The following is a 13,340-nucleotide window of genomic DNA, read 5'->3' as shown; positions in this document are numbered from 1 at the left end:
TCTCTCTAAGACCCATTTTCAACAGCCTAATAAATATGTTTTATTTCACATCATCAATCAAAACTGCTGTCTCTCTTGGAAGGCATTATGGGCTAAATACTTTTCAACTGGAAAACGTTAAGGCTTGATTGTGGCTCTCTCTAGTGGAACTACAATGTATTGTGTACATCTACAATATGAATCCTTTTGAAAATAATGTGTGGTTGCCAAAGAAGGCTGGGAAACAGAATCACCTGGGTTGCTTTGTTAAGAAATGGCATAGAAAATTAATTAATTTTTTAAAAAAATAATATGTAGGATCTCTGCCTTTAATGTGCTGTACACTCTTATTTAATGCTATAACTAGTACTCCAACAGTATTTTTTTTTCACTTTGTGTTGCTATATAGGGGCAAACTGTTGAAATCGTTACCTAATTTATACTAAACTGATCTTTTGTATATAAAGAGAATTGAAAATGAATCATGATGTGATTGGAAGGGGAGAGGGAGCGGGAAAGGGGAGGGTTGTGGGTGGGAGGGAAGTTTTTGGAGGGAGAAGCCATTGTAACCCATGAGCTGTACTTTGGAAATTTATATTCATTAAATAAAAGTTAAAAAAAAAAAAGAATACCCAATGCAAAGTCTACCCTGGTGCTGAAAAACAGCACCACTGATGGAGGGTGGGCCCTGGGATCTGGATATTTAACAAGTGCCCAGAGAATTTCATAGCAGCCCACAAGTTGACTTTGGAAAATCAGCGAATTCTAAACTAACATTAATATCATTTCAGTGTGGCAAGACCACTTATAAACTTTGTAAGAAATGTCCTGTAGTCATTTCCAAGTGTGACGGAATAAATTTACTTTGATATTTTACAAAAAGTGTATGTAACTTGAAGAACCTTCAAAGGAAACATTCTATAGGCGTAACCTGAAATTTATCAATGCCTTCCTTACTGTGTGCCCATCACGTGGAGACACACAGTAAATGCTGACCTGCTGAATCCTTAGTCTTCAGCTTTTACAAAATGTGTCATGCAGACGTTACTGTCTTTATTACACTTACCTATACATTTTCTATTTTCTTCTAGTTGCTGTGTGTTCTAATTTCATATTCCCCATAGTAGGCATTGGCATTGTTTGTGTCATTTAGTTAAATCCTTTGATTTTTGCAAGGGAGAGTAGTTGAAGCTAAGAAAGAATATGTCTCGGGGAAGCCGATGTGGTTTGTTAATGGCTGTTCTGGAAATGGCACCTGGGACTGCAGGTCTTTGCATTGCCATAGAATGCATGTCAATCTTGTTTGCCAACATTTACCACTTCTTCAGGTCAAGAAACTCTGAAGTGTGTTTTGTGTACAAACAACATTCTGAAGCAAATGAGGCAGAAACATCAATGTCGGTATCTCAAATCTTTTTCAGAGAGGTAGAGACTGAATAAGCAGATATCGTTTCTGTCTTTTGGGTTCATATATATATTCCTTTTGTTTCCCCAAAGATTTATTTATTTATTTCAAAGTCAGAACTACAGAGAGAGAGAGAGAGAGAGAGAGTGAAAGAGAGAAATCTCCCATCTGCTGGTTCACTCCCCAGATAACCACGATGGCCATGGCTGGGCCAGGCCAAAGGTAGGAGCCAGAAGCTTCATCCACGTCTCCCACGTGGGTGGCAGAGGCCCAAACACTTGGACCATCTTCCACTGCTTTCCTCAGGTCATTAGCAGGGAGCTGGACTGGAAGTGGAACAGCCAGGACCCGAACCAGTGCCCACGTGGGATGCCGGTGTCAAAGGCAGTGGCTTTACCGGCTGTTCGTGTATTCTGTTGCAGTTCCTCAGCCCTGAGATTGTGGGCTGTCTGTTCAGGGTATGGTATTTATGAGCATCCCAGACCTCCACCTGCCAAAGGTGCTGTGGGTTTGCAAATAATGCCAAGGACCTTTATTCTGACAGAAGGAGTCTGAGCCGTCGGCTCAGAACTGAGACCTTAAAAAGGGCTTCACAGTGACGCCCTTGGCTTCATCTTGTCATCGTGTTTTCCTGTCGTCCTAGGTTCAGTTTTGCCTAGAAAATTGTTTTCATATACTAATATGCATATTTATGAAGTTTCAGCTTTTTGTGCATATACAATAAGTGTAAGATTAATATGTACTTGGGGGCCAGCACTGTGGTGTAGTGGGCTAAGCCTCCCCCTTCGGCACTGGCTTGCAAGCACCAGTTCAAGTCTTAGCTGCTCCTCTTCCAATCCAGCTCTCTGCTATATCCCAGGAGAGCAATGGAAGATGGCCCAAAAGATTGGGCCCTTGCACCCATGTGGGAGACCCAGAAGAAGCTCCTGGCTTTGGATCAGCCCAGTTCCAGCCATTGCAGCCGTCTGGAGAGTGAACCAGCAGATGGAAGACCTTTCTTTCTCTCCCTTTCTCTGTAACTCTATCTTTCAAATAAATAAATAAAATCTTTCTTAAAATATAAATATATACTTGAAAAGATTACTTTAAAATGTCAATGAAAAAATCATCTATTCATTGCATAGTGCTTAGCATATGCCAGCATCTCTAAACCTTAATCATTATGACAGTCACTGTTATTTTCTGGTGTTAGAGCATGGTGTCAAAATTAAGGTTTTATTATTGGTTCTTTTCCCCCAAAGGGCTTTAAAAGATAAAATCTTTTGGGATATCATTAGGTTCATGGATTTTTTTGGTCTGCTTGGTTGTTTGGTCACTTTATTGGGATACAATTTGCATATCATAAAACTCATGAGTTTGAAGTATGCACTTCAGTAGTTTTTTATTACATGTACAGAGTTGTGCAACCATTACCATGATCTAATTTTTGAATATTTGAATCATCCCAAAGCAAACTATGGAGTTCACGGTTTTCACATCAGGTTTCAGATGCGAGTGGAGCCATGAAAGTGACTGTGGTGGCTGAAGAAAATCCCTTTTCGATGGCAATGCTGCTTTCTGATGAATGCTTCATTTTGGACCATGGTGCCGCAAAACAGATTTTTGTATGGAAAGGTAAAGAAGCCATTGGCATTGTTGCTGCATTTCCAATGTATAATACATAGTATACATTTCCATTGTATAGATATTTCCTCAGAAGGGTAGAGAAAATATCTTTGAAGATTTAAAAAAGAGAAAGGCTACCTGAGGTCGGTGTTTAGCCCAGCAGTTGAGATGCCCGCATGTCATACTGGAGTACCTGGGCTCAATGCCCAGCTTCAGCTCTGGCCCCAGCTTAGCTGCAGCCCAGCCTTGGCCGAGCCCTTCCCTTGCCATTGCAGACATTTGGGAAGTGAACCAATGGATGGGAGCTCGCTCTCTCCTTCTCTCTGTCTCCCTCTCCCTCCTTCTCTCTACCTCTCTTCCTTCCTCTCTCTCTCCCTCCCTCTCTACTTCTGCATCTCAAAACACAAACAAAAACTCTACCTTTTCAGATTTGTTCTGTGAGTATCTCACACAAAATTCAGCTATTTCCCTCCTACTAGCATCATTTACCAGGGGTTGTGTTATATAAAGCATTTTGACCAACATAAAATGATTTTTAATAAATACTATTCATTACTGTGTTGTTATATGTATCTAACATAATAGGAACTTTTTTAAAAGATGATTTGTTTATTTGAAAGTCAGAGTTAGAAAGAAAGAGAGAGAGAGACCCATCTTCCATCTGCTGGTTCACTCCCCAGATAGCTGCAACAGCTGGGGCTATGACAGGTTGAAGCCAGGAGCCAGGAGCTTCATCTGGGTCTCACATGTGGATTCAGGGGCCCAAGGACTTGGGCCATCTTCTACTGCTTTCCCAGGAACATTAACAGAGAGCTGGATCAGAAATGGAGCAGCAGGGACAAAAACCAGTGCCTAAATGGAGTCTCAGTGAGCAGCTTTACCTGCTACAGCACAGTGCTGGCACCATAATAGGAAAATTTTGATGTTCTGTCAGTGTAATATTTACATTAAACTATAACTCTAGTTTTGATACATAAATATTTCTTAATCCTATAATATCTTCCTTTCTAGAATTCTTTCATTTACCTTGTATTTCAGGTAAAGATGCCAATCCCCAGGAGAGGAAGGCTGCAATGAAGACAGCTGAAGAATTCCTGGAGCAAATGAATTATCCCAGAAATACCCAAGTATGCATAAAAATGAACTGGACAGAAAGGAATTTAAAACGTGGGAGTGCCTGACATCCCCACAAAACTCCTGAAAGGACTGGGTTCAAAGTATCGCATCCACGTGGAGTCGTTCTCCAGTGTGCAGTCACGTCACACGTCCTTTCCACTGTTGGGGGATGGAATTTTTGCAGAATCTGAGATCAACCCTTCCTAGGGCTGCCAGATGAGAAAAAGAGCACACTCACTTCCTCCACAGCCTTCAATTCAACAGGATCAGCCAGAGCTGATTAACAGCACTTGTCAGTCATTCCCTAGAGCAAGCTATGCAGATGTGGGCTAACATTCAGATAATATTTGCCATCATCAAGATCAGCTTAGACACTGGCTAGTTACTCTTTGCCTTTCTGAATCTCCCAGCACCATGTGTGCTTCTCATTCTTGTGTCCTGACTTAAGTAACACCATGAGATAATTTCTCCCAGGTCAAGTTCCCTGGTGAACCTAATGTAGAAAGACAGACAAATTCACTTTCCTGCTGTGGTAACAGATGAAAGAACCTTCTTCCTAACCTTGATCTTATTCAAATTCTATGGCAATGACTTCAGTTATAAGAATAGCAGAGCTGGATTATCTTAGCTTCCTGGTGTCTAAACTCACATCTGCAATTGCAGAAACCAAGACCATCTTCTTATTACTTAGTTCTTCCTCTACTAGTAATGTTTTACCTCAATCTCTTTTCTTCCTGTTTGCTACTACTGTTCTAAATTTCAGATTCAGGTTCTTCCAGAAGGAGGAGAAACACCAATCTTCAAGCAATTCTTTAAGGACTGGAAAGACAAAGACCAGAGTGATGGCTTTGGGAAAGTGTATGTCACAGAGAAGGTGGCCCGAATAGAACAAATTCCGTTTGATGCCTCACAGTTGCACAGTTGTCCACAGATGGCTGCCCAGCATAACATGGTTGATGATGGTTCTGGGGAAGTGGAGGTATTTACCTACTTTACAGCATAAAACCATAGCGTGGGGCTTAAGCAACATTTATTTCTCACAGTTCTCGAGACTGGGAAGGTTAAGGTTGGGGTTTGATAGGTTTGGTGTTTAGTAGGGACCTGCTTCCTAGGTCATGGATGGCTGACTTTCTTGTGTCCTTATAAGGTAGACAAGGGACCAGAGAACTCTCTGGGCCCATTTTATAAGGCCACTAATCCTATTCATGTGGGTTCCACCCTCATAACCTCCCAAACCTCACTTCCTAATGCCATTATGTTGGGGGTAGGATTTCACAGACATTCAGACAGTTGCATCGTCTTTGTTATTTGATCATAGTTACCAGCTCTCACCTGGGAAAAGAATAGGTTCATATCTTAACACATAGGGAGAGAGAAAAATGCATATATTATTTCACAACTGGTGAAAAACCTTTCCTATATAGTTAAGGAATATATTCCTGAGCTTAATATTAAATTCACTATTCCACTCAAGTGTCTTATTATTTTCATGGATTGATCAAATAATAGGCATTTATTAAGCTACAGGCCAGACTGAGGTAAATACTGCAGAAGAAGCAAAAGAAACATAAGCACTTAAAAAGTCAACACAAGAACTTGCCAAATTGATAAAGATGTTTTCCCTGTAAATGATTTATAAACTAAATAGAAAAATAATTTGAAGTTGTTTAATGATCAGTCTAAATCAATGATTATTTAAAGCTATGAGAAACATTGTTAGATAAATCAGACTCTAACTTTGTCTGTGTGTCCCATCCCTGGCAGATCTGGCGTGTAGAAAGCAGTGGTAGGGTTCCAGTGGATCCAGATTCCTATGGTGAATTCTATGGTGGCGACTGCTACATTATCCTATACACTTACCCCAGAGGACAGATTATCTACACATGGTAAGGTCACCCCCGTCACAAGAGCTCAAATTTGACAAAGCCAGAGTTTTTTCCAAAATAATAAATTCCATGCAGGATGGGTGAGATTCGTGTAGCATTCATATAGTGTTTTTGACATTATTTTGACTATATTTTATACCTGCTCTCCACAAGCAGGAGTTAAAGTTTTCCCTCTATAGTCCAGGAAAAAAGTTTTGATGTCCTAAATAGTAGAGTTCTCTTGGTGGACAAGTAGTTAAATATCTCACCTTTTGTGCAGACTAATGCTCCAGCAGCCAGGATTGGGTACAGTCTCGTGTTATGGTTATCACTGAGGTCCATATTGACCGGAGCTGCAAAGTTGCAGTAAAGTAAAAAAAAAAAAAAAAAAAAAAACCTGCAGGGATATAATTTGTGATTCCATATGATTCCATTGCCTGCTCCAGAGACATCAAATGGATGGGTCCTTATTCTTTATCCCTTTGAAATTCACAATAATAGAGAAAATATTCCAGAACACATGGATCCCTATCTCACATGGTTTAGGTAATGATTTGGTTTGTAACTAAAGTTTAGATTTACTTAGAATCAGCATAACAACAGCTTTGCTGAAGGAGGAAGGACCACTGTTCAGCCAAGTCATTTAAGTGCCTCTACTACACTGGCCCATCTCAAGGGCTAGGATTCCTGCAACAAACGATATATTCTGGCATACTCCATTTATTGTACGAGATCAAGTGAAATAGAATATTGCTAAGAACACATCAGAATCTTGGGTGGTGGGACTCCCAAGGCCCTAATGTACAACACTGTCTTAATGAGGGAGAGGGACCATTGGGAATTTGTCACAGCAGTCCGGCTGAATAATATGACAATGAGGATGGAAAGGAATAGACAAGTGTGCAACCTGTTGAAGAGTTGGCATCGCAGAGATTGCCTCTGGGGAGCAGAGAAGATGACAAAGTTGAGGGTGACCCCAGGTTTCCAGTCCAGGTGCTGTGTGGGCAGTGGCCCGTTCGTTGAGGACAGGTTTGGCCCCATCATGAGCAATTCACAGGGGAAGGAAGACCACACTGTTGACAGCTACTATCTCTAGTAGGAGACTGGAGGCTCAATCGTTTAGTTGTCTTCTTCCATTTTTAAGTGTTGAACCTTTCTATAATGAGAATCTAAATGTTTTTCAGATATCAAGATACTTAATTCTTTTTTTTAAGATTTATTTCTTTATTTGAAAGTCAAAATTACACAGAGAGAGGAGAGGTAGAGAGAGAAAGAGAGAGAGAGAAAGCAAGGTCTTCCATCTGCTGGTTCACTCCCCAATTGACCACAACAGCCAGAGCTGCACCGATCTGAAGCCAGGAGCCAGGAGCTTCTTCTGGGTTTCTTATGCGGGTGCAGGGGCCCAAGGAGTTGGGCCATCTTCTACTGCTTTCCCAGGCCATAACAGAGAGCTGGATCGGAAGAGGAGCAGCCAGGACTAGAACCGGTGCGCATATGGGATGCCAGCACTTCAGGCCAGGGCATTAACCCACTGCACCACAGAGCCGGCCCCAAGAGATACTTCTTTTGTGTATCTTTGGCATTTAAAATCATAGATGTTAAGTATGGAAGTTTATTCATGTTACATGGTTTGTGGAACTACACAATCTTCCATAAACATGGTAAAGAGGCATTAAGAGGCATTTAGAAAATAGAATCTATTGAAGACTGGCTTTCCCAGGTTCATAGCGGAGAGCTGGATCAGAAGTGGAGCAACTGGGACTCGAACTGGCATCTGCATGGGATGCTGGCACTACAGGCAGTGGCTTGACCACTGCACCACAGCCCTGGCTCCTCTATGGAACATTTTTACACCAATCATTGGCCTATGCTGGTCCAGTGACACATTCTGAGATAATTACGGCATGTACCCTGCTCTGTGTGCATGTGTGTGTGTGCAGCCCAGAATGGTAGGTTATTTTAATCTGTTCTGAGTATGGAACAGCTTACTATCAAGGTTTCAGAAGAAAACATAGTTAACTTTCAAAATCTGTTTTAAACTTTAGTGTTTCTGTTGCTAACCCTGAATCAGAGAGAGAAGGGAAATGTTGGCTAAAAACAAATAATGCACATTGAATGCTGAGGCTATTGGGGTAGTTTTGTTTTGGTAGCCTTTTTTTTTCCCATTGGCAAATTCCTGGATCAGACAGATCTACCAAAGGTTGCTCCATAGGTCAAAGTGATAGTAGTGGCCGGCACGGTGGCTCAACAGGCTAATCCTCCACCTTGCGGCGCTGGCACACCAGGTTCTAGTCCCGGTTGGGGTACCGGAGTCTATCCCGGTTGCCCCTCTTCCAGGCCAGCTCTCTGCTATGACCCGGGAAGCAGTGGAGGATGGCCCAAGTGCTTGGGCCCTGCACCCGCATGGGAGACCGGGAGAAGTGCCTGGCTCCTGGCTTCGGATCAGCACGATGCACCGGCCACAGCGGCCATTGGAGGGTGAACCAATGGCAAAAAGGAAGACCTTTCTCTCTGTCTCTCTCTCACTATCCACTCTGCCTGTCCAAAAAAAAAAAAAAAAAAAAAAAAAAAGTGATAGTAGTTACAGCCACGAGCTACCCTGGACAGAGGAGTCCCAAATGAACAGGACACATTTATTTATTGACCCTCAGGTGGGTCCAGATGGCTTAGCCTCTGGTTGCAGCTCTAATTCACACAGAATTGAAAGGATGATAAAATGAGGCCTCTCTGTGTCCAGTTTTTGATGATTTTTTTTTTTTTTACTTTTCTGGATTCCAATATTTGGCTCTATGCTCATCAAATATTCTTACACAGATAAAATGCTTCCAATCTCCAGCCCAGTAGATTTGCCCCTATCTCTCACACTCAGATGGGTTATTTTCACTATGGAGATGATTTCCCAAAAATAGGAAGCTCTACCTAGGAATCAGCTAGAACTGGTTCCTTAGCTAAGTTATATAAGGAGCTAACGCCTACTTCCTTTAAAATGAAGACAAAAATGCCACCAATACATAGCTCTAGAAAATACACAGGATAGGTCATGGCTCAGTGTTAGTGCTTTCAAAAAACAATAGCTTTGACTGCTCATGTCTTGTTGAAACAGTTGTTTGAAAACCTACATGAAAAACAAATAGTTAGCCTAGTGGTTAAGACAGCCATGCCCCATTATCGGACTTCCTGGTTCATATTTTGGCTCTAACTCCTGAATCCAGCTTCCTGCTAATGCAGACTCTGGGAGGCAGTGGTAGTGGCTCAAACATTGGGTTCCTGCCACCAAGTGAGAGACCTGGATTGCATTCCGGGCTGCAGCTCCAGCCATGTCCAACCCTGGCCCTTGCAGACATTGGAGGAGTAAACTAGTAGACGGAAGCTTTCTTTCTGTGTCTCTCTTTCTCCATGTCTTTGCCTCTCAAATAAATAAATATTTAAAAAAAAAAAACAACAAAAGCCTATATGAGAAGTTCTTCCAAGTTAAATACAAGCAAATGTATTTTACTGTGATTCCTCTAGGCAGGGAGCAAATGCCACGAGAGACGAGCTGACGACATCTGCGTTCCTGACTGTTCAGTTGGATCGTTCCCTGGGAGGACAGGCTGTGCAGGTTGGAATATTTTTATCCCAAAACCCACACACGAAAGTTTTGCTATTGCAGTGCCTAGCTAAAGCTTCCCTCTAAAGTTGCAATGGGAATTTGACATTTTCTTAATATTGTTTTTTTTTCATTTTGCGATTTGAATATTCCCACTCTTATGCCATACTACTTTTCTCAGATTCTGGAAAAGGAGTGAACAGAAATGAAGCGAAAATCTATTACAGAGCTGGGCGTTTGGCCCAGAGGTTGAGACATCTACATCCCATGTTAGAGTGCCTGGGTTGGATTCCTGGCTCTTGCTTCTGCCACCAGCTTCCTGCTAATGCTGACCCTGGGAGGCAGGAGTGGTGGCTCAAGTAGCTGGGGTTCCTGCAAGAGCTGGATTGAGTCCCCAGCTCCCAGCTTCAGACCCGGCCCAGGCTCAGCCATTGAGGGCATTTTAGAAATAAACCACTAGATGGGAGCCGTCTCTCTGCCTCTTAAATAAACTTAAAATATCTATTAACATATTTAAGAGTCCCAAAGAATCTTCCAATCGCTGTCACACCATGCGTCAGTGACAGTCACTTGGCATAGATTATAATCCAGTTCTTCCTGTGTTACCATTTAGTCGTTATTAAACAGATGTGGCAGTGCCCCCAAGATGTTCATGGCCTGATCCTCAGAACCTGCGAATGTGTTATGTTACAAGGCAAAGGAGGGTTGAGATTGCAGATGGAATCAAGGTTGCTCGTGAGCAGATCTTTGAGTAGAGAGGTTGTCTGGGCTTACTGGGCAGCCCAGTGTCATTACAGGGTCCTAACAGGTAAAACAGGAAGGTGGGCAGAGCTCGAGGGGTGTAGTGTGAACAGGACTCCACTGGCTGTTGTGGGCTTTGAAGATGGGCAGGGTCCCCAGCAGGGAGCATGGGCAGCCTGCAGAGGCTGGAAGAGGCAAGACAGTGGAGCCGCTCCTGGAGCCTGCAGAGAGGTGTTCCAGGATTTTGGCCTAGTGACCACAGCGTTGCCCCAGATTTAGCCCAGGATTATATTGGCCTGGGAACCTATCGAGGACTTCTCATCTTGAGAATACCATAACAGCATGTTTCCATCTTAAGCCTCTGAAATCATGGAAATTTGTCCTATCAGCAGTAGGAAATAAAGGCAGAGGTACGGAATAAGATTGCTTATTCCAGTGGGTGAAAGAGTGGAGCAGCTTTGTGCACACTCTGAAGTCAGCAGTGCTGAAGCTAGGATTTGCACAGGCAAACGGAAGTAAACCTTGACACGAAATCAGGGACCCTGGCTTGGATACCAGAATCTTGACTGAAAGCCCAACACCCACAAGTGAGGAGGAAGTGGCGCGGGGGGGGGGGGGGGGGGCAGAAATGGGAGGGGAAGGGAGGGGAGGGGAGGGGAGAGAGGTAGAGGAGAGGAGTAGGGAAGAGGCGGGGAGGGGAAGTCGTGGAGGAGGAATGAAGGGGAGGGGAGGAAGAGAGGAGGACGGGACTAGAGGTGGTGGGAGGGAGGAGAGAGAGATGGATTTGCTGGGTAGCGCTGAAAATGCAAACTGTGACTGGTTAAGAATGACTGAAGCCCGTTCCAAAGGACAGTTCCGTGTAAAAACACATGGACCGTTGCAGTGGACACACCGGGAGGGGCGGGCAGGGGTAAGGGGCTGATTTGTTCCTTGGAGAAGCCTGGATGCCGGGCGCCCTCCCTGTGCAGTTTGGGCTCTGCTCCTGCGCCTCGCAGGCTGTGGGCAGCGGGCTGCAGCCTTCCCTCATCCTCGCACAGCTCCACTGCTGCTCATCTTAGGTGTTTGTGGAGCACCTGCTGCTTGTCTCAGGCCCTCGTTAGTAATCACGGACGTTTTCGGGTTTTGTCGAATTCCTTACTGTGCAAGGGCAGCGCAGACTGCAGGGAAACTGCTCTAGTGTGTCTGCCATCTCCTTCATCCCGGCGATGGCACGGCTTGGTGCTCATCCCCAAAGCTGCCGTGAGGTCTGTGTGTGTGTGTGTGTGTGCTCACTTGCTGCTCCGCTGACCACCTGGGTGTGTTTGCTGGCCATTTGTGGTAAGACTTGTGTTCCTATGTGCTGGGAAAGTGAATTCCAGATCACAGTTCAAACTGGAAGCATGGGGCGGGCGTTTGGCCTAGCAGTTGGGATCTCTGCTGGGATGTCCCTGTCCTGGCCCAGAGTGCCGGTGTTTCACTCCCGGCCCAGCTCCTGGCTGCATCTTCCTGCCAGCAGGTGATGGCTCACAGTAGGTGGGTTCCTGCCCCCCAACGGGGGAGACCTGGGCTGAGTTCCTGGCTCCTGGTTTCAGGCCTGGCCCCAGGCATTTAGAAAGTCCAGTGAATGGGATTCTGATTCATTCTCTCCCCAACCTCCCTCTCTCCCCGTCTCCCTCCCTTCCTCTCTGTCTCTCTGCCAAATAAATAAATAAATAAATGAAATGTTTTTTTAAAAAATCATTCAGCCAGTACAACTTCTTCTTCTTTCTTTCTTTCTTTTTTTTTTTTTTTTTGACAGGCAGAGTTAGAGAGAGAGAGAGACAGAGAGAAAGGTCTTCTTTTTCCGTTGGTTCACCCCCCAAAGGGCCACTACGGCCGACGCTGCACCGATCCAGGTGCTTCCTCCTGGTCTCCCATGCAGGTGCAGAGCCCAAGCACTTGAGCCATCCTCCACTGCCTTCCCGGGCCATAGCAGAGAGCTGGACTGGAAGAGGAGCAGCCAGGATAGAATCCGATGCCCCAACCGGGACTAGAACCTGGGGTGCTGGCACCGCAGGTGGAGGATTAGCCAAGTGAGCCACGGCACGGCCACCAGTACAACTTCTGATACAAACGCCTTAAACATTACCTTTATGTGCTTGTGTCGAAGTCCCTCGTGCCTCCTGTCTAGTGCGTGAAGGCTCTATTTGTACATAGCATATGCATTTTTCTGTTTTCTTTGTTTTTCGTTTTTCTTTTTTCCCTGATCTTTATACATGGAGAATTGCACTGGCTAGAGGGCAGTCAGATCCTTTAGAACGTGCAACGGTAGGCCGAGGGGCCTAGGCTAGCTTTCTGCTCTGGCCCTTGGTGATAGATTCATCATGCAAGTTAGATCTCAATGTGAAAGTGTGCACTATGGTTTTTATGCTTTAACCCATCAATCATGAATTATCAAATTAATCAGATCATTGAGTTCTTTAAATGCACTCAACTGTCTCCCCATGAAATATTATGTTCACTTCCTGAATGAAATATTTCCAGCAAGCCAACGTCATCTGTGCCATTTAGTTGATATTTAAAGTATTCCTTATCAAATTATTCAGAACTTGTAGATATGTACTCACGTCACACATATTTCATAATGGAATGTTCAATATATCCAATTAATGAAATCCCATGAATTGTTACTTGAATCAAAAATTAAAAAATGAAGTGGTAATTTTTAGTTTAATCACTAGATGGCAATAATGTACAATAATGCATAAAAATCTAAATTCTTGTAATAGCTGTTTTATACATTTCCTTTGCCAAGCAAATTAACATTATTGAAATGTTTTTAACCTACACTTTCTCTCATTCTGTTTTCACAGTAAGGGATGGCTTTCATCAGTGGTCCGTTTTTCTTATGTTGGCTGAAGTTTTCTCTGTGTATGTAAACTGCTATGCTGTCCTGCTCCCACCCCAGTCTCTGGGTCTGTGCCTGGAGAAGCGTTTTCATAACTTACTGTTCACTACTTGACTGCCTACTAATTGAAACATCTGTATGAAGTGAATTGTTTTCAAGGCTCCCTAGGCCTTA

General features: G+C 43.7%; 1 protein-coding gene across 1 annotated transcript in view; it reads left to right on the top strand.

Annotated features, from left to right (window-relative positions):
* Positions 1–13,340, top strand: part of SCIN (scinderin) — a 67,865-nt gene that overhangs the window by 44,172 nt on the left and 10,353 nt on the right. Inside the window, exons 6-10 of the mRNA XM_062178223.1 lie at positions 2,866–2,998; positions 4,028–4,116; positions 4,869–5,084; positions 5,870–5,991; positions 9,481–9,571. Coding sequence (XP_062034207.1) covers positions 2,866–2,998; positions 4,028–4,116; positions 4,869–5,084; positions 5,870–5,991; positions 9,481–9,571 — 651 coding nt within the window. The remainder of the gene's footprint in view (positions 1–2,865; positions 2,999–4,027; positions 4,117–4,868; positions 5,085–5,869; positions 5,992–9,480; positions 9,572–13,340) is intronic.

This window comes from Lepus europaeus, chromosome 20, assembly GCF_033115175.1.
Source record: "Lepus europaeus isolate LE1 chromosome 20, mLepTim1.pri, whole genome shotgun sequence".
In the NCBI taxonomy this organism is placed as follows: domain Eukaryota; kingdom Metazoa; phylum Chordata; class Mammalia; order Lagomorpha; family Leporidae; genus Lepus; species Lepus europaeus.
Note: the sequence above shows the minus strand (reverse complement) of the source record. Positions and strands in the feature narration are given on the sequence as shown.